Source organism: Cyrtonyx montezumae, unplaced genomic scaffold (genome assembly GCF_038088225.1).
Source record: "Cyrtonyx montezumae isolate F1298 unplaced genomic scaffold, pur_monq_1.0 scaffold_17, whole genome shotgun sequence".
NCBI classification, from domain to species: domain Eukaryota; kingdom Metazoa; phylum Chordata; class Aves; order Galliformes; family Odontophoridae; genus Cyrtonyx; species Cyrtonyx montezumae.
The window spans coordinates 7,417,320-7,439,413 of NW_027071903.1; the positions used below are offsets into that span (position 1 = coordinate 7,417,320).

The following is a 22,094-nucleotide window of genomic DNA, read 5'->3' on the forward strand; positions in this document are numbered from 1 at the left end:
GATTCCTGTATCCAATCACACAAAAGCGAATTTCCCCCAAATCCATACAAATACCGCAGTACAGACTGAAGTGGAATTAACTTCTTGTGCATGAGGTTCAGGTGCTTTTCAATCACAATTTCACACCAGTACTTGCTTTTTAGTTCACAATTAGTTCAACATCAGTGTTTCAAACAGGCAGAAATTCAGGGAAGACTTCCTTGGAGAGGCCCAGCAAACTGTAAGCATCCTGGTGTCTCAGAGCTTTCAGAACGATGTCTTAGAACATGCAAAGCCAGGTAGACTTTAAGGATCTATCTTTGTTATGCTTCCTATGTTTTTATGGTTTAAGTTAAGTTCTGAGTATGTGTATTTTTGTGTTGTAAAGAGCAGCATATTGCGTTACCTTTTAAGCAGTTAATTTTCACTGTAAGTACTTTCCAGAGCTATAGGACATTGTTGTGTTGTGATTCCCTTCCCAACCGTGCTGTAACTCGTTTTCTCCCAATTCCCAGCAGTGCTGCAGTCACTAGGTGTCCAACACAGCTCTGTCCAAGCAAGTTGTGTGCCCTTGGTCTATCTCTGTGATCAGCCACAGCCCACTCTGGGCTGGCATAAATGGAGGGAAGGTGTGGGAGCATGTATGCACAGTAGAGAAGGGGCTGCGGGTACTGGTAGGATCACGAGACCAGGATATCTGGGGAGGTAAAATAAGTTCTGCTGAGACTGTTCTGTTTTAGGAAGCTGAAGGGAGTGAATAGGGTAATACCTGGATGTCATGACTTTTATGACAGATTTTATGTTAAAGAAAACATTAAAAGACTGCACAATAAATACAGTGATCTGTAGTGTTGTATCTAAACCTGTTTGCAGTTCCTTTTATTTATTTTTTAATGTAAGTGGCTGCAGGGATACAAGAGCAGCAGCAAAATATGTTTATGTCAGTGAAAGCCACGATAATACCAGCAGTGGGGACTCTGATAGGACTTTCTCTCCTTGGCACACAGCAGTAGCTGAGTTAGACCTGGTTTGTTTGTTTTTTGGAGATGGGAGGAAAATCTGTAAGGCCAAGAAGCACACTGTATATTTAAAACTAGATTGCAAAACTTAGCTTGCATAATGGATAAGCACAAGTCTGTCACTTCCTGAAAAAAACCCACAGTGTAAGGGCTTCACTCCGTTTAAACTGGGAACAAAATTCCCACTAGTTGCGTTATGAAATTTGAAGGCACAATTAAGTAATTAAACAATTTAAGTATTTCAAATACTTTTTGATTTAAGCAGATTCCCATCTCTCTAAACACTGCTTCAGAGATCACTTTTTGGTATTATTAACAGTATTTCATATGGGTCAAATAAAAATGACTCAAGCATTTAACAAAAAAGTTTATTACCAAAATACAATATTAAAGTCAATACATGACAAACTCCTGTAAAGCAAAATAAATTATTCTAACATTGTACAGTATTTCAGAAGGTAGTTAAAGTAGTACTACAGACTTTGCTTCATAGTTCCAAACAGTCATCTATCAGGAACACAATCCTAGAGAGCTTAAGGCATGCAGCTTAATGTGCTGGATAATTTCATAAAACGGAAGTCATCCTATTTAATAAGATACAGTATCAGCATTAACTGCAGTCTTTACATGTCAGTTTTCTAATTTTTTTTATACTTTGGCTATAAAAGCAGTGCCATAGTGTTACAATACCTTTTCTTAAAAAAATACATGTACCCATGTCCGTGAATATCAAATGCAAATGTAAATTTCTATTAAATATATCTTAACAAATGTTACTTTGAGCACCAACTGTACATTTTAAAAAAATGATTAAATAAGTGCTTCTGAAAGAGGAAAATACAATAACTCTGAATCCCATTTCTCCAGGCCAAGCATAAATTGGAAAGATGAAATATGCACCTATTTATCATTATAGCTTAGAATGAATGAAGTTTTCTTGTTAGCAGGCATTTAAAATCAAAGCTATAAGTTACAGTTCACATTGCAGACTAAGTGCTAATTAAAACAGGAAGAGAACAGCTGATAGTGATGAGAGAGAAGATCCAAAAAATATTTTAAAAGCTTATAAAAGGGGGAAGGCTGCAGTTAGTGACTTTGAAATGTGCTTGAAAAAACCTTATATAACGTGCAGCCAAGCCAACCATATGCTTTCCAAAGCAGATAACCTGAGAAATACTTTGCTTTCAGAAACTAAGCCTACCATTACTTCACATGCAGAACTTCTGATAAAGGCCATGGGAATTGTGAGTGGGTAACTAACAGCAAGCAGCATGGAAACAGTTAAAAATGTCTGTGTTTATGGGAAAGAATCACTTGCTGGCATTAGGATTGACAGCAGTTTTCAGAGGCAACTAACTTGATACTATTGTGTAGTAACCCATGGCTTAGCAGAAAAAAAGCAACGAGATTGCAAAAAGCAATTGTAAATAGATACCTCCTGGTTCCCAATCCCATTACAAGGAGTCTTGGTGCATTTATTTGCTGCTGAAAGTGTGGCTTGAACATGTAACCAAACTGTTAACTTAGACTCAAAGCTACTTGCTTATCTTCTGAGTTTCTGAGCACAAGTTTTTCACCTTCTTTCTCCCACTAGCAGAGCAACCTTACATAACTATCCCTTTATGCAGAAATAAGAACGTGGCAAACTATGGGTGCTGCACATACTGACTGGTAGAGTTTAACTATCTCTAATTCATTTTGACATAATGCGAATAAATCATGTTTTTCAAAAGTAAAATCCTTTTGTAGAAATATGAATAGAAAATAGTACTTGCTTCACATTTGTATTTTAAGTAGCTCAAATACTTCATAAAGATCTTTGACATTATATTGTGACCAATTTTTAAAGTAAAATATATACTTTCTGATATCTAATTTATAAACAAAGTAATATATATCTAATCCAAAGAACAAGTTGAGGAAATCACTTTACAAAGAAAAATCACAAAATGTAGCTGGAATCTTCAAACCAATTGCTCCAGCATAAGATTTCATGCTATATTGTAAAGTTGTAACCAGATGTGTTTTTTTCTTTTCCTCTGCCACTTTCAGTCAGCAGTGCACAGCAAGACTGTATGCTACATACATACACACAGCACTTTCTTGAATTTATTACTGTAGCTTATTTTCTGCTAACAGAAATGCATAAATGGGGAATAAAACACTATTTTTCTAAGAGTAAGTAATTTTTTAAGTAATAAGCTAATAAAAAAATCAGGTAACTGCATTCCCATGTCAGGAACTAGGCATGCTTCTGTGCAACTGGCATTCTTTAAAAGCAGAAATAAATAGCCACGCTAGAAAGTTTAAATCATGTTATGAAAGGGCTTATTCAGAAGTGCTAATGTTACATTCAATTGAAGTGTCTATCACGAACAATTTAGGTAGCCAACTTCATACATAACCTCAAAAAGTTGCCTGGTAATTAACCTGATCCCAACTGATATGTAGATGAATGTCTTCTACTGCAGACCACTGTTAGTAGGAAAAAAAAAGAGAGATTTCTATGTGCTCCTTAGAAAACAAAGCAATCCTCAATTCCTTTTATAAATTCATATTCATAAACTAGCAGACTTCATTCTACAACTGCCTGGTTTTGATGCTTTTCCGTAAAATATCATTTGGCATGTTTTATTCTTTTTAATGTAACTTTCTGTAAGAAAATTATCTTTCTATGAACTGTTTCTACAGTGACAATTCTGCCACACAACTGGGAAATTTAGACAGTGAGTGGGATTTTGAAAGAACTCCAAAGCATGTAGGCATTTCTTAAAATCCCTGCTCATGCTCACCTACATCCTTGGGATCTACATAGGTTTAAAAATCTCTTTGTGGCAATTATTATCACCTTGATCTCTTTATAAACACTCCTCATTTGTACTGCAAAATAATCTCTACAAGGTACAAGTGAGATCTGAGATGCTCTGTTTTGTTTTTTGTTGTGTGGTTTTAAGTTTTTTTATTTTTTAAATAGTTCTGCTGAATGTGTTTATAAAGCCCTTAAGAGGCAGCAGGCTATTATTATAAATAATCTTTTACATACAATCAATTGAAAAGATATATGCTACCTTTTCAGATAGGATACTGCTCTCTTTTTGAAACACAGGTTAGAGTTTGTAAAGCTTTAAAAATAGTGGAAAATGAAATGCCTAGGCGTACGTGCAAGCACACACGTCCTCACCCACCTCCCCTCTCTCTACCTACTGGAATCCAGGCTGAGTTTGAAGAGATCACATTGTAAATTTGTATCTGGTGTGTTGCTAGTTTCAAAAAAGAGAGTAAAAAAGTTTCATGCCAAAATATTTGGAAAACAGCAAAGCTTTTCAGTTGATACAAAGCTTTCATACCTTTGGGCTTTAACACACTGTACTCATGAACTATTACTGACTAGTACCTGACAATAAAAGGAAAAAAAGAACAATCCTGAATTCTTGGCACCATATAGAGAAATAACAGGTTAATGTGAATTGTTCTATTCTCTCCTCCCAGTATTTATCTCTAAAATGATTCATCAATATTCTCACTGAAACAAGGGTGGGAAATCGTCACATTCTGTTTGCAATTCTCTTTAGTTCCTCAGGCAAAATTAGTGAAGAAAGAAAATATTCACTTTAGGAAACCCTCTCTTCAAACTTTCTGCTTCACTTAGTTTGTGCTCTGATTTGTGCTGTGGTCCTTATTTAGGATAATGTTTATTATTTCACCCTCATGTTCTTTCATATGATCTAGCAGATTTTCTTTGTTGGTAGACTCAAAACCACAAATGCAGCAGCAGAAGAGAAGAACACAGTATTCTGTGCCAAGATGGGGTAGAGTGGAGTTCTTTTCTAAACTGCATGAGGTATTCATCAAATTAGGCTTTTCATTTTCATCAGAACCTGGAATTTCATTATTAGTCTGGTTAATAGACTCTGTAAAAGACACCAAGTTGTCTGAACTTCCTAGAATAGATACTGTACTTTCTTCTGTGCCTTCTAATAAGGTTTTGTCAGGAAGCTGTCCTTGAAACCTGAAATAATAATAAAAATAATAAAAAAATGAAACAACTATCAAAATGTACAGTGCAGTTGGAAATTTTACTTTGGATCAGAATTGGCTTATTTGAAAATTCTAAATAACTGGTTTGAAAGTAGACCTGACATACCTGCTGCTCTGCGAAATTGCGTCATTAATAGCCTTGTTGACTTGTTCGTAGTTATAATTTTGGTCGCTCGCATGTTTCCACATGTGGGACTTCAGGGAAGGAGGATGGCTACATACATATCCACAGAGAGAACACCTAAGGAAAAGAAGTGGAGAAGAGATTCATTAAGAAGTTAAGTTTTACTATAGTAGCAATTCATTTTTTCTCCCAAAAGGATGAGTAAGCAGCAAGATACATATCAATCCTCACAACTAGGTGAAATAAGTTTGCAAATTTCATTCTACAATGTAATTTATAGAGTCTGAGAATTTAAGATCGGCTCTTCAGATTTCCAAAACAACTTAAGTGAAATCTTGTCTATTTGGCCTGTTAAATCTGTTTAAACACTGCAAAAGTGCAATAATTCTAATGACTGCAGAAACATGGAGTACATCTGTACGGCATCTGGCAGGCAGATAGTGAACTCTATTTGCCATTGTTCTGAACCAAGCAGAAACTGTAATAATTAGCACTGCTAATTTAAGCAGAACTGATAAAGCCCTTCTTGGTGCAGCATGTATTAGTTTATTTGAGGATCGCAGAAATGCAGAAGTTGGAAGGGACCCCTTGAGAATATTCAGCTCCATCCGGCTGTTCAGTCAGGATAAGCTAGAGCAGGTTCCCAGCAGCATCCAGTCAGGTTTTGAAATACATCTGCAGACTAAAACTCACACGATGACAATTCTGTCCATAAAGTTTTCCAGTAGGTTGAGGTACCACTGATTTTCTGTCCCCTAACAAACACTGTCTCATACAGTATGCTGTCTTGTTCTTCAACTCAGTTCATAATTTATACATAAAATTCAGGAAAAAATAATATCCTAAAGAATCCTAGTTATTACGTTGTATTTGATCATTTGAGGAACAACAGTTTGGGAAATGCTTTTCAAATTTTAGTTGTTTTTTTTTTTTGTCCTCTTAAATTTAATTTACACTTACAGTATTTAGGATGTAAGGTCTTTATGTATACAATTCCAATTACTGCTTATAGAAACAAGATTTCACACAATATAGAAGAAACAATAATATACTTCAGTAAATTAAACACAACTGTGAATGCTTAAGACAGGTAATAGCTTGGTACATCTTTCTATTTTTTTCCCAATAATCCTATCTCTCTTTCAAAAAACAGCTGCAAATTCAGACTATTAATGACACTCAGAAAAATACAGAGGAAGATTCTGGATGGAACAAAAAGTGCTTCTTCCTCCTGTGCAGAACAGCTGAAAAACTTTGAAAAATAAATAATATTTACATAAAGATATATTACATACTCAGAAATAACCTGACTGATAAATCGCACAGGACTATTTTAATACATGAATATACAACAGAGGAAGTGGATTTGGTTTGTTGTTTTTTTTGTTTTTCTGCAAGTGTTTTCTGAGATGATAAACTAGTCCTTTCAGCATGAAGGAGATGAATGATACTGCATGACATCACTCCATTGCCTTCTTTATGTAGGAAGATAATTCTGTCCTGCTGGGGCACAACAGGCATGTCCTTCTAGCTCAGCTTATCTCTGTTACTTGACTTAGAATGCACTATTCAATTTTTCCCTTTTCCTTATAATTTGAAGCCTTGTAAAGAAAGCAGATGCTTTCAAAAACAGACAACTTCACCTCAGATTTAAAATGTTAGTACTTCTGATAAGTGTTTTTCAAAAGACTGCCACCATTAAAAGTAAGATAAAAGGCAGTTCATTTATGGGTAAAATCAGGCCGAAATGAGTTTTTGCAAAAGGCACACACACACACACAAAAAATTGATTTCATCCTATATGCATATGTACTCCACTGGTATTTTATTATATGATGTTATGTAATTTCTTCTGCACCACTTGCACAACTGGGCTTCAGTGGGTTGATAAATGGTGAATGAAGCAACAGGTCAGTGTTTTTAACCCCTTTTAATTAGTCTTTTTTTAAGTGCATTAATTTAAACAGCTAATTTACTACCAGATTTACTTTGCTGATAGCATGAGCTAAATGCTGTTGACTGCTTTAGCACACATCATCAAAGACACAGAAACACATCAGTTTTTAGTCTGATGGTCTACGCTTCATGATCATTATCTAGAATATGATGTATATTAAATGAAATGATATTATGGGTAACATAATAATCATTCATATTACTTTTATTTTGGGCAGTGTGATTTAAACCTGGATTCTTACCAGGGTTGTACCTAGAGTAGGATATTTAACAAAGCCAGAAAAATTCCTGGGCAGTGGAAGTTAACAATTCACAATTGTTAGAAGTGCCCTTGGCACGGTTTCAGCATATGCATTCTCCTGAACAGTTCTGAGCATGCTTTGGTAACGAATGCAGCCTAGAAACCTCTTGCAATAAGCAGTTTATATGCAACCAAGCCATTTTGGAAAGAAAGAGGGATGTCATGGATGTATTTAATTAGCTAGCAAAAACATCACCTGGGAATGCCCCATCAAATCTTTTTCCTTCTCTGTTTTTAAAAAAAAAAGTCACTGGAACAAAGAAGGAATCTAGGAGGGAAAAGAATGTAATCTGAATCTGAACTCTGCCTTATATCTTGACAATAAAATCACTACTACCACAGCTTTTTGCTAAATCCAAACTGTTACATACTTGTACTGTTCCATTAGCTGCACTGCCTGATGCTCCTGGGGGTGACGCCTCATATGGCATTTCAAGCTATTCATATTTGTGGTGGCGAAGTCACATACTCGACATCTAAAGAGACAACAACAATCTGACAATTAACTGCTAGCACTATTCCAGAAATAAAATCTAGGAGAAAGCAAAGGTATCTGGAAAGACTGCAATTAAAGGCTTACAGCATTTACAGAAGTCTAAGTGATGACATTTAACTTCTAATTTTTGGAATATGAGAATCTTTCAAAAAGCCTCCAACTTTGAGCTAGGATCACTATGCATACAGATCATGTCCTGTCCTCATGTCCACCTTCCGCACCACTCCTGAAGCTGATAAGGATTATGATCTATAAGGGATGCTCTTGAAGCAGTCATGATGTAAGTTGCATGGCTATGTTTGCAAAAGCAGAATATGACATAAAAACTATAGGGAGGCAGTGCACTTTCTGAGTCTTGTTCCTTAAGAAGTCTGTTTCGTAAAGTCGAACACATAATTTCTCATGACATTATAAAAGCCAAACTGCCTATTAAGTAATAAAACATCTAAGTTTCAGAGCATTACAGCTGAAGTAAAAGTCAGGCCCTACAACAAGCGTGTCTCATCACACTCAGATTTTATTTTTTGACTGCTGTCACACTATCTTTACACAGAAATAAAACATAAAAGTTCTGATCTGGCTCAGGATCCCTGGATATGGATCCCAGAGTACTTCACAGAGTACTAAGCTATCCATAAATATCAGTTTGTTACTACATAAGTTTCCTATATATAACATTAAAATAGATCTTAAGGAAGTCATCAGGATCAGCTAAAATTTTGCACATTTGTCAGGATTTTAGTTGTTTCTATTCTGAAATGGTTAAAATGTCCAATAATTACTAAATTTGGTTTACAGGGTAAAAAAGATTGATACTGCAGGACATTTAACTTGAGATTACTCACTTTATTTTTGAAAGGATTTAACTGAGCAGTATTAAAATCCAGGAGGTATCAAATCTACAAAAACACATAATTAGAGGCTATATACACAGTTTAATTTCCATCAATTTTTGTTAAATAAATAGTGAAGTATTTTTATGGGTACAGAAATAGCTGCAATGTAGTTAGGTTGCTATCTGATGTCATGAACAGCTTGAGGAATACGTTTCAAAATGAGAAATACCACAAATACTGGATCTTTACAGTTTCTAGGCTGTGGCTTGAGTATCCCACCAGGCCTGCAGATGTACCTAAAGGGCTTGCACAAAACTGGTAAGAAAGGCAAGCTGGATCAGTAGGCTTAAATGTAGTATGCAGCAGTCTATATCACCAGTGGAAAAATTTCAGTGGTTTGTAGATCAAACAGACTAGCTAGCACTAACTCAGAAGATAGCAAGACACCACAGACCTACTGTTCCAACCCACACCAAGTAACAAATAATGGCAATAGGGAAGATTCTGAGAAAAAGAAAAAACCTATTTGTATTCCACACTTGCTCCCTGAGAAAACATCTTACAAATTTTTGCCAGTGATATTGGATATCATTATAATGCACAAATCAAAATAAAACATCCTGTTGTACAATTTAGACAAAAAAGAAAGCCTCTGAGTTCAGCATTTCCAGGTGTTAAGGTGAGTTTCCAGAGTTTGTGCTAAATAGTCAAAAATTGTATTAACTCTCATCTGTTTTCTCACCACTAGAGAGGGACAGAGATCCACAGTAAATAAGCAAATTTAAATTGCACGAGTTCATGCAATATGATTAATTTTTTCTGCTGAGGAACTGAACCATACAGTATTACAGACAATTTTAGATATCAATTTTCTACATACGTCCATGTAACATCATTTATAGAAAAGCTGTATCTGAGCCTAAATGCGATGATACTGTTTGAAACCTGTAAAAAAAGGTAAGGGAACTGGGAACAGGTCAACGGGCAGCATTCTGCCAACTTTAGTAAACCAATAGTTTATGGACACCTATGATTCTTACTTCCTTCAAAAAGAAATGTGTATCTTGCTGTTTGCCTTACGACTTTAAAACAAAGCTTAACAGCAATGGAGAACACTTTGCAAGAAGGCAAATCCAAAAAGTATTAAAGGAGTTTGCTAAATAGTGCTAATTACTAGTGGCCATAGTTGAATATTACAAGGTATTTGCTTCACTTTGCACATCTGGATGCTTCAAGCTGAAAACAAACTGTTTACACATAACATCCTGGAGATGACAGCAAATCTTAATTACATAGTTTGAGGCAGACATTAAGAGTGGCTCCTTCAAAGTTGCAGTAAAATTATTGAATAGACATTATTTAACAGTATCTTCAAAATTCCATGAGCAATATAGTAATCTTTTTAGTTAAAATAAGCAGTCTACGAGACTAGCATTGGTTAGGAGTAATTAAGACACTTACCTATATGGCTTATCAGAGTTATGAATTCGTCTGTGATTTCGTACGCCAACATAAGTTGTGCTGGTGTAGTCACATACATCACATCTGTACAACTTCTGAACTGAAGACTTAGTTCCTATGAAAAAAAAAGCAAAATTTTAGAGATTTGCATCCAGCAAATCTCAGCTAATAATTTCAGCACAGCTGAAAATTATGAAATGTGAATTAACTTTAAAAGTCGTATTTTACTGAAGCAAACTGGCAACCAACTTAGAGATAATAAAAGTGTATTTGATTACCATGCTGTTCTGCATTGTCCCTATCATTTATTGGAATTATTAACATTTTGGGAAGACACATTCTTCCTTTCTATGAACACTTCCATTCTTCCTCCAATACGTTCAAAATCCTGGGTCATAGCAAAAGTTGAAAAAATGTGAGAGAATGAATCAAATGAAGAAAAAAAGATGGACAAAAAGGGTAAGTTTCTAACTGGCAAATATAGTAAAGACAAGGAAAAGGTCTCCTGAAGCACCCAGACTCTTTTTATCATCCACTTTTAGAACAATCTGACGTGATTAAAAAATAAAAATAAAAAAAGATACTGACCAGATGTACTAAGAAATAATTTGGAACTTCTCCAATCACTGAAAAGCAATTGTAATAAAAATCATTTTTTCTTCCAGAATGAAAGAGACTTTTTAAAAATTCATGGTTGCAGAGACAAAGTCTAATGACTTATTTAACACAGGAAAATGTGTGCCCGCAAGTGCACAGTTTGAATATTTTTGGGACATGACTGTAGACTTTAACAGTCCTATTCCTGCTCCCTCACTGAATAATGTAACTTAGCTGGGTTGAAATATTAATGTTTAGGAGGAGGGATAGTATTCCTGCTCCAGCCAATCGTGTAGCCTTCACTCCTCAAATGAGATAGTAGCAGAAATACAATGGAACAACAGATGGGAGCTGTTTGCCAAAGGAAGTATCTAAGTAACATCTAAGGGCTTCCTTTCAGCATCTAACCTGTTCAGTAGTCTAAGTTTTTGAATTCTACTTTTCCAAGCACAGGTAAGTTGCTCAAGTTCGCTTTATCCTTATCCAAATTCATATTAACTGAGTTAACAGTCAAGCTATTAATCTCAGTTATACACAAGAGCTTTGAAGAAATTGATACAGATCCCTGGAGACTTTCTTTGATGGATACTTGACAAGAGCAAAATAAGTATATGGTTCATCATGTAATGTATGGGAGACAAAGTAAAGCTTAGATCTTGCAAGAACTTCCGTAACTCTTGCTCTTACCGTATGCTCTTACGAAGCTCATCTTCAGCATAAACCATCGCTTTGTATTGTGAGGCTACTAGGATATTCTTTGGACACCTCACCACAAAAAAGACACTGAGGCCCTGTAGTGTGATCAGAGAAGGACAACAAAACTGGTCTGGAGCACAAACCTTACAAGGAATGGCTGAGGGAAGTGGAGAAGAGGAGGTTCAGGGGTCACCTTATCACTCTCTACAACTACCTGAAGGGGAGGTTGTGACGAGGTGGGGATTGGCCACTTCTCCCATGTAACTAGCAATAGGACTAGTTCAAATTCCAACTGACCGCAAAGATGTATAGTAGACTTTTTAGACTCATCTCTGTTTAGGTCCAAATACCATGAACTTCTTTCCTGTATGAAGTAATACAAACTGAGTGAAACCCACTCCTTTATCACCTCCTGAATTCCAGTTCTCTTCTGCCAAAGGGAGGAAGGAGAGAAGCAGACTGAATTCAGACAGAACTCTTAGATAGTTTTTTTCTGGAGTTTCCTTTGGTGATGGACTCAAATAATCTAGACTGAATCTAATCATCATCAAAGCAAAAATTAAGTGTTTACTCTTTCAAGGATAAAATTCTTTCAAGACGTTGCAGAGGAAACAACAGAATTTGATGTCCAAAATGGAAGTTTTTTTCTCTTTGATTTTTTTTTCCACAGGGCACTGAATTATAACAAATATTCTTCAGTACATTTTTCTGAGTTGTATGCTGATACAACTGACTTAAACATGAAGTGAAGATTATCAATAATTAAACTTTTACTTAAAAAATCAGCATTTTTGGTTCAACATTTGAAATAATTAGGTAGTACGGGTACAACAGAGTTAGTCTGAAGAATATATAGTATGTCATTTAAATAGCATCAGAATGCACAGATAGTCTAAAACAAAATGTAATAATCCTGTGTGTAAGATAAATAGAATAAAATATAAATAATAGTATTTCTTACTTTTTACTTCAAAATCTAACATGCCAAATTGCTCACTCATCTGTTATTTAAATAAAGAATAATATGGAAGTAATACTTAGCATGCACACTTTGCAATTAAACATTAATGTTCTTTAAGCAAAATATATCCAATTTTTTCCTTCTGTGTTCTCATTTAGCTTTTTAAAATTTACTGCTGTTTAAAAAATCTTTTATGCAAATTATCAAAACAATCCTAATTTTACCCTTGGAGACTGCAGTTATTATTTTATTATTGCATATCTATGCAGGAAAACTCAGATGAACACAGAGACACTGGGCTGCAGATCTATTATAGAGGAGGAGTTTTATGAAGGTTGGGCTATTGCATGCTCTACTTGAATGGGTTTTCCATCTTTAAAGCTGAAACTTTAGAAAAACAGCTTCTAAATGTATTTTCTGTTATGAATTTGGTATTTTATTGGGCAGTAAGCTTAAAGCAAACAGTATTTAATGAGATTTTTAAAGTGTTATGCAAACATATTATCTGGTGCATAGTTATATGGAGCTAACCACCCAGTAGCACATACTTAGGAGCAATTATTTATATCAATCAGTACTTTAGTTTTATCCCTTCAACAAATGCCCATAAATTATAATACATCATATAATCTCTAGCTGAAGCAAAGTAGCAGCGCTGTCCCCTTCCTCCTCTGATGACTTATTTCTTGAGGTTGTAGAGGCTTTTTTGCTTTCTAGATTGAGGACATCAGGTCTCTTGAAAGTGAGCATGGAAACCACAGGTCTTTATTCTTGCAATGGTAACAGGTGCTCCTGTAATTCTGCTTATTACTCTATTCCTTCATTATTAGACATTTACAATCCAATCATATCCAGTGTCACAATGCTCCCTTTTAATTTATTGTACTACCATGATGAATAAAGAGACTTCTAGGACTAACTATTTCATAAACAAGAAATGAAACTGTTCCAGCTCAGGCATCTTTTACATAAACAGATGCTATGCCATAAACTTCTTTGTTTTGTGCCGCTTTATAGGGATGGCATCTGTTTGACAAGAGATTGCTGTACTGCAGTGGTGTTGCAATTTGATTATAAATTGATTCTAAAATAATGTAAGCATTCCACAGCATAAGTTAATACTACTTCAAAAGGAGAACTGTTTTCATTCTAACCACATTACTAAATTTCATGTGGGGTAAACAATTGAAGTGATTGGATGTAGCACTTTTATATGACAGTAATGAGCAAAAATACATATTTTTAAAATCTCTGAGGTAATTAAAAGCAGGAAAGTTTTCATGAACAGAGGCTCCTCTTTCATGGACGTTAAATTACAAGGTCAGGATATAAAATCTAACAACACCTTTTTAAAATGTAGTATCTTCAAAAGCAGCTAGCCATCTTCATTTTCTAACTTGTACACTGAAAGCCAGAAAAAAGACGCAGTGTGAGCTAACAGAATGCAAGTCAAGAGTTATGGATCTCACTTTATTCTGATGTGGACCATATTGCTTTGGATAAACTGTTGGAGGTTCAAGCCATCATGACTCATGCTGGTTAGTATCTCTTTTTACAAGTGTCTGTGCTAATGTCAGCAAGGTCAGAATAGAACCCAGAGTTTCCAACTGCAATCTATGTACTATTACAGAACACATTCTGCTATCTAAATAGAGACCATAGGTGTAGCAGAGAAGAGTTATGTACACAAAATGTGACATATTTCAGCTCACTCACAGCTGTTGAGAGGTGACTTAATTACTAACATTTTCCCACAGTGCTCTAAAATTGACAAGTACTAAAAATTACAGTGTTGCCTAAAGAAGTGTTGTAAATATTTTCAGGAACTTTAACTCACCAGAGAGGAGGATGCATTGAAAATAAACATTAAATATTGGTCCTCCTGGATACTCAAAGGTTTTTAAGATCACAGGATACTCAAAGGATTTTAAAACTACATCTTCCCTAAACTTCAAAACTTGTCTGTTTCCCCCTACTTCACTATCTTTACACATCAAGTTCGCTTTGTTTTTCTTAAAAAAAAGAAAAAAAGAAAGATTAAATTACATAGTTAACCACATATTTAGAAAATGCCTACCTATTGTTACCCTGGCAATGACTACAGATTATTTTTCAAATGCCTTAAATTTGCTTCTCTAAAGATAAAACAAACAACTTATTTTAGACATTTTATAATTTATATAGAAATTTCAAATCACAGAATGGACAGCATTGTATGTATATGCTGATATCAAACTATGTTATCACAGTGAGTTAAAAGAAAGGCTGCCTCTGTTTACTTCAGGCAATTTGAAAAATACTGTAGCTGTTGAAGAAAGAAAAAAAAGGTTTTTCTTTTTTCTTAAAATAGCACAGTAATAATCCATACCAGATATCTGTTAAGTATTTTAACTGTTTCTGCGAAAAGAAGAAATATGGGATCTAATTACACATGCAAAAAATGTCTTGTCTACTAATAAATGTCCATAAGAGGTCTCAAAATGGATCACTTATGGTAAGTTTGAACATTTACATGCATTTAGGTTAGGAATAAACATGAAAACATTTGGCCCAGTAAAGATCTTAAAAACAGTAAGCCTAAAATATAGCAAACAAGCAACTTTATGAATAACATTTTGTCATTTCAAGTGTCAATATAAACAGTACCTTCTCTTTCATCCACTTCACTGGAAACTATTAGTTTGTTAGATGTGGATGTTGAAAAGATATCCGGAAGACTGTGTTGCTCTCTCTCATGATTTCGCAGTTGGCTCTGAAAACACATTTTCCCATGTTTAAATATACACTACAAACATTCACGGGTTACTTCAGACATTACAGGGATTTACACATTGTTACTCAACTTTTAAAGACAGCTGTATAATATGTACATTTATGTATACACAGATTAACCCTCAGTTACGTTTTACTAGAAAAAAAAAACAGTAACATAATGGATTGATGAAAATAACTTAGATGATTATGTGACGTTAATTTTTTATAAAATGTTTACTATAAAAGTGTCAATATTCATTTCGTATTCAGCTATACTGCAATGTGTTTTTTTCTTCCAAGCTTTTTCTTTTCACTTACATCCTTCCTCCATTCTCATATACAAGTGGCAAACACTTATTCCTCCAGAATTATTTTACTCCAAAAACAATATGAGATTAGAGGCTAGAGGATGGCTTGTGTGAAAATAGGCTTAATTTTCTTATTGCCTTCTGACTTAAGAATATGTGTAGTTTCTACTTGCCTGGGGAGAAGGAGGGACAGCCTTTTCCTACACAATCTCTACATTTTTTTCAAATTAGGACTAGACAACAGGAAATAAGGGAAAATCTGCACTACCATTGCCTACAAGTTTCAGTTTTTGTGACTACCTTCTGTTGCTATCTGTTCCTAATTACTGAACTGAGTGTATAGGAATACATGCACAAGCACTAATGCTTTATACTGATCTCAATTCTACAGAACATCAAGCCTCACACAACAAAGGAAGAAAGAAGAGAATTTGTTTCAGTTTCTCCCATTATCACCAGGTACTATTACTTTTGCAAACACTTCCAACTAGTCTTAACATTTGAACATTCTTTTAAAGTTGCAGCTATTAAGTTCTCCGAAGCTTCCACTTCTCTAGTTGGTACAGGTTAGCAGAACACCATATTAAGATGTCCATCAGATGGTTCTCATGAAAATAACTTCTGTGAAGAAGATAGTTTATTTCTGTGGGTAAGGCAAAGTTATTATAGCTAAATGGTATATCTGGAAAGTACTGCTGGCAATAATCTCCAATTGTAATGAAAATGAAGCCAGGATGTCAGAATGAATGTAGATAGAAAGCAGGATCAACAGTTACATAAAAGCAGGAAAACAGGTTATTTAGCTATTATAGACAAACTCAGATAACTTTACCTTATAATGAAAGGATTCTTCACATTGCTTGCACTGATACATTCTTGTTTTGCAGTGGTTGATCATGTGGTTCTCTAAATCCTTACTGTTGTCAGCAATGTGTTCACAGATTGGACACTGATAGGGCTGCCTCTGACGATGGACTCTCAAATGTTGTTTTATGTAGCCCTTATTACCACTGCTGTAGTGGCAGAGGCGACAGCGGTAGGGTCGGTCTACATTGGGTATATATTCTACTAGGTTATTTCCTGGAATATTTGCATCATTTGCATTCTGGCATTGTGCGTTGTCTTGTAATTCTTTCAAGATGTCATCATCCGAAGCGTTTTGATCTGTCCTTTCCTTCAGTTTTTCAATGACAGTGAGTAGTGACATACTAATGCCCATTTTAATTGGTGCTTCTGATAACTCTGGCCTTTCTTTCTGTATCTCAACTATTGCACATTCACTTTGGTTTAGGCCAGTAAACTCCTCTGATGGATTCTTAAGCGAGGATGCCTCTCTAGAATGAGTCATGCATGGGCTGCCATTCTCTCCCTGCCCTGTATCTGCATCCACAGAGTCTTCCCCAGTTAAAGTCCTCAAGCTAGACTTTGTTAGCTCTGCAGCTCTGGTAGGCATCGTAACAAGAGCTTCTGCAGCTAGAGAGTGTAGTCGTAAAGACTCTGAATTTGTCCTTCTTCGTACAGGAGGTGCATTTTCATCAGTTGTTACATTTTTTATGGAGCTTAACTCATTATCTTTTTTCTCAGTATTATTCCATCCTATTATTACTTCTTGGATTTCACCTGATTGATAAACTCCATTGGGTTCTTCACAGGTAACAGGTGACTCCTGTGAGATAAATTTTTTTTCTGTTTTAATGTCAGTGTTCATCAAGAAAGGCTTTTGTAAGACACTTTCTTCAGCACTTGGCAAACGTTCCACTATTACGTTAACGTGACCCTCCTTATTTGGGCTACAATTAATGATTTTTTGCGCTGATGAAAGTAGGCTATCAGTTATCAAAGTATCCTGTTCCGTATCTGACACAGTCTCCTCCGTAGTAGGAGAATGCACTACAGACTGATTTATTATCTCATCCTCTTTTGCATTTGTTCCTACTGGTGATTTACATGACAGTTGCTCAGAATTGCAGATCTGAAGCTGAAGAGTAGGTTCACTATGGATATCTAGCTCATTGTTTTCTAAAGAAAGAACAACTGTATCCATGCTATGAGGTGTATGAGTTACAGCTGTCTCTGACAAGCTGGCAGTTTCATTTTCTTCCTCAAAGATGGGATAGGAACAATTAACTTCACCCGCGTGTTTCCAAGCATGCGTTTTCAACATTCGTTGCTGACCACAGGTGTACCGACAAATTAAACATCTGTACATGCCATACTGCTCGTAAGTATACCATTTCCTCCTACCCATTTCAGGTAAGTGACCAGACTTAGTGGTATCTTTACATTCTGTATTTCCAGCCCCCGATGTGACATTTCCTTCTACTGACCCTTGCAAAAATGAACTCGAGGAATTTACACATTGCTGCACATTCATCTGAATGCTATTTTTACCTTCATTCTCATGGTGATTTTGGAAGTGAGATTCAAGTTCTTCTTGTTTTTTAGAAGCAAAATGACATTCTGAGCACATTAGTATCACCTCATTTTTCTGCCCATGTTGTTTTATATGTTCTTGTAACATTGAGAGAGAAGGCGATAGAAACTTACATAGACTGCACTGGTAGCATGTCACCTTCTTTTTGCTTTGTGGGAGACATCCAGTAACAAAATAGTCAGCTTGTAACTCTTCAGTCTTTTTAGTAGCAATAACAGATAGCTCAATTGCTTTAGCTGGAATTTCACAAACATTATCAAAGGACTGTGCAGAAGCATCAGGATGGGAACGTTTTTTTCCTATTAAAAGGCATCTTTGTGATTTCTCACTTTCAACTATTTTGCTTAGCTTCTGGATAACATGGATTAAGGGATCAGTTTTACATTTTCTCTGATCATCACTGTTTTGCAGTGTTGGGCCAATGACTGTTTCAGAAATCAGTACAGCCTCCTGTTCTCCAATATTTGGCATCAATACTGCAACACTACTTCCTTCTTCCATAATACCTAGGAGAAAAATATTAAAAATTATACACAATAACAAAAATACAATGCAGTACTATTCCAATTTCTTTGCTAAATGTAGGAGACAAAACCCACTAAATTTATAAAAACTTTCGGAATGGTGATAAAAATAGCCAAATATTTTGAGGACATTAAGTAGATAATATAGATGCTATTCAAAACAGCTGCACGGAGTGCTTACAAAACAGCCTCTGTGCATCTCCAAGTTGTATAACAGCAAGATAAATATTTTTCCAGCATAAGCTCATTAGCAGTGTTAAGAGTTATTGCATTTTTCTTTAAAAGGATTACATGTCTGAATGCTGGACACTTAAATATACTATCAACAGGAACTGGTAGATTTGTATTTAAAAGCTGTGATATGATTTGGGAATGTATTCCTAACATTCTCACTCTGATACACTAGTGTCTCCTAAATAGGTAAATAAGTAATTCTGGTATTTATGTTATGGTTAATTCTGGTATTACATTAGTCATTTCATCTTGACTATATTAAAGGCCATTCATAGTCAAATTATGCTTATTTTAAGTGTTGTTTTCCATAAAGCTACTAAAAGTAGCTTTTCCTACAATTCCTTTATTGTAGGGAAAACCAATTTGTACAAACATCATGGTTTAATTTTTCTGTTTTGAGGGAAATCTAAGGGCAGTAGCTATTTCCACTTACACTTCCTTTAAACATATCCAACTATAAACCACAGGCAATAATGTGGTGGCACTGGAGGTTAAATTAGAAGCCAATATGTAAAAATTTACATGAAAAGATACTCTGTGATGTGGTCAAAACTGTGGGTAGGGATAGCAGTGCTGGACAGAAAGTCTTCCAGTGGAATATACTTCTGAAAAAATGTCTGAAAATAATTGATAGAAGTTCCACTATGTGTATAAATAGTTATTTAATATACAATATATACTTCATACACTGTGTATAAATACAAATGTAAGAGCATAAAGAACGCCAGTTGTTTCTTTTACCAGCTATCCTTGAAACTTTATCCCCAGTTCTTCATGTTGATTTTCTTTCTGTTTTTATGAGAAAGACACACAGGCCAAATCAGAACTTCTACAACTGGCCTAAAGACCCATTCAATCCTCTCTTTTCTACTTCTTGACTTAGTATTTCGCTGGAATTTAAAACTGATAATGTATTTCTAGAGAACGTTGTTTACTCTGGCACACAAACAGGAATAAAAGCCTTCCTTTAACCATATACCCCGGTGACATGCCAGAAGCTGCAGCAGGGATCTGTTACCAAAGGCAGCACTGTGTGTCATGAAGCTATTTTGACTTATGTAAATAATGCATTTGTATATTCACATTACAGGAAATACAGCAACGTTGGGGAAAGTTTCGTTACAATGCTGGAAGACTTCATGAGATTGCCCACTGTTAACAGAAGATTTGCAGACTTATTTATTGAAGGAACACTGTGGGTACGAATGAAGCATCTTCCTATTACTGTATGGCACGAAGACAAAGAATTCACATTCAAAGGACCAAATAAAAACTGCAACAAATTCCTTCACTGTATAGGAAAGCAATGCAAGTGTTTTGATTTTAAAATATATCTCATCTTACTGCATTTTCTTACATTTAATTATCACAGCTAGCGAAGTTACCTTGAGACATGCCATTCCTCTCAGATTTTTATTCAAAAAATACTATTAAGGAAGATATAGAACTATGTATTTGTGATACTTTTCTTCCTCGTCTTTTGGACAGTGAGCACAATATACTGCTTCCCTTAATATTTTGGTCTGGACACACAGATTTTTTGAATCCATCAAGAAATGAACTACATTTAACAACCTGCAATTAATCCACAATAGGAGTTAAGTACTTCTACTAACAAAAAGCAGGTTGTTAACATATTTCTGTAATAAAAAGGAATCTGCATTTAATAATTTATTTAATGTGGAGATAAATATTCAAAGATACTCATTCAGAATAACTCAAATTTATTATCCATGGGGCTTTGGGAGAGCTATTGGGTGCTGAATTTGTATGCAGATAATATGTGCAGGATCAAGACTTTTGGATGCTTTCTACTGAAATTTAATATGATAAATAGTTACTAAATAACACTAGTAATAAAATTACACCAACAAACTGTAAAAAATCAGAGAGCTGCTCACATTTCTGAAATATCTGTCTTATACATTTGTCAGCCTTAAGGCCACCATAATATTTTTCAGAAGCGTCCGTGATGTTGGTCTACAGAAATTCTGAGCAGAACTAACTCAAAAGTTATTTTCATTTGCCACTCCACTTACTGTTTGGGCTTGAGTGCTTTATAGTTGAGAAGTTTAGTAAGTGTTGGGAAACTCAGACACAGTGCAGAGTTTGTGAGTGGGACATCTCCTTGAAGTAATGGTTCTGAAAAAGCAAATATTGGCCCTACTTATTTCAACTGAAAGTAGAATAGAAATTAAGAGGTAAGACTGCTGAAAGACTGCGGAAGTAAAATGCTGCCACATAATATCACTATGTACCAGAAAACATCGAATGTCTCCAGAAGTTTGAACTTTGGATGCCTGTTGCAGCTTCTACGTTATCAGCTGTGTAATTACGATACGTATGGATAGTAATGGCGTTAAGTAGTTCTTCATTTAGAGTACGCGTAACGCTGACCAGTGCTTTGTCATGCAAAGAAACAGCACGACAGCACAGGGATGGCTGATGGCAGTACGCATCATCCCATCTGCGGGCCCGGCCGCCTCTCGCCGAGGCTGCACCCCGCGGGGCAGGGAAACCGCTGCCAGCGGAGCTGCGGTGCCGGCAGCGCCGCGCCGAGACGGCCTCCCCGGGGCAGCACAGGAGCTGCGGCTCGGGGCCGCCTAACTGCGGCTTTCCCCCCTCCCCTCCCGGGATGCCCCTTCCCGCCCCAGCGCCGCTCGCTGCCCCCGTCGCTGCCGCCAATCCCTGCGCGCTCCCCGCTTTATATCGCGCAGGTGCCGACCGTGCGGCCCTAAGGCAGAGGGCCCGCAGCGGGCGAGGGGCGGCCGGGCTGCGCGGAGCCGGCGTGGGAGGTTCGCCGGGAGCTGCCGCCTCCCGCGCTCCGCACATGGGCTCCGCTCCGAGCACCGCCCCGGGCCCTGTGTGGCGCGACCGCTTTTCGCGCCCTACCTGCCCGCCCGCCGGCCTCCGCCGGGCCGCTCGCGGCTGAGGCGCTGAGGGGCGGCTTGGGGTTAATTTCTGTTTTAAACGAGGGGAAAAAAAATAAAAAATTCCTCACCCCCTTGGACACCGCTTCAAGATGGCGACGATGGAGACCGTATCACGTGACCGGCGGCGAGGATCAGGTGATCACCAGGGGTAGGGGGGGTGCTGCCGCCGTGCCGCCGCCTCCCTGCCGTTACCATGGGAACGGGTCCTCGCTGGGTGGCACCGGGCCCGAGCGCTCGGGCCGGGCGTCCGCCATCGGCGCGATGGCAGTATCGTAATTTATGGCAGTACAGCGTGACTGATCGCCACAGAAGCCGCTACATAAAAGTCCACAGATTTCTGGGGTCTAAAGTGACAAATAAATGCAAATGCTATCCTAAAGGGAATGGATGGGGGGTTGTTTCCTTTGAAGTTAGCAGGAATACGGAGTGGAAAACATATGCTG

At 36.6% G+C, this 22,094-nt stretch overlaps 1 protein-coding gene across 2 annotated transcripts; it reads right to left on the bottom strand.

The window, feature by feature from the left end:
• Positions 1–1,948: 1,948 nt before the first annotated feature.
• Positions 1,949–21,768, bottom strand: ZNF507 (zinc finger protein 507). Of its 2 annotated transcripts, XM_065733188.1 has the most exons (7): positions 21,720–21,768; positions 16,359–18,466; positions 15,111–15,216; positions 10,211–10,325; positions 7,789–7,893; positions 5,143–5,277; positions 1,949–5,007 (listed from the first exon to the last, which is right to left on the bottom strand). In XM_065733188.1, the coding sequence occupies exons 2-7, from the start codon at positions 18,459–18,461 to the stop codon at positions 4,644–4,646; spliced, it is 2,928 nt and encodes a 975-aa protein (XP_065589260.1). In that variant the 5' UTR covers positions 18,462–18,466; positions 21,720–21,768; the 3' UTR covers positions 1,949–4,643. The 2 variants fall into 2 exon arrangements, with proteins under 2 accessions (XP_065589260.1, XP_065589261.1); XM_065733189.1 differs by lacking the exon at positions 7,789–7,893.
• Between the last annotated feature and the right edge of the window lie 326 nt (positions 21,769–22,094).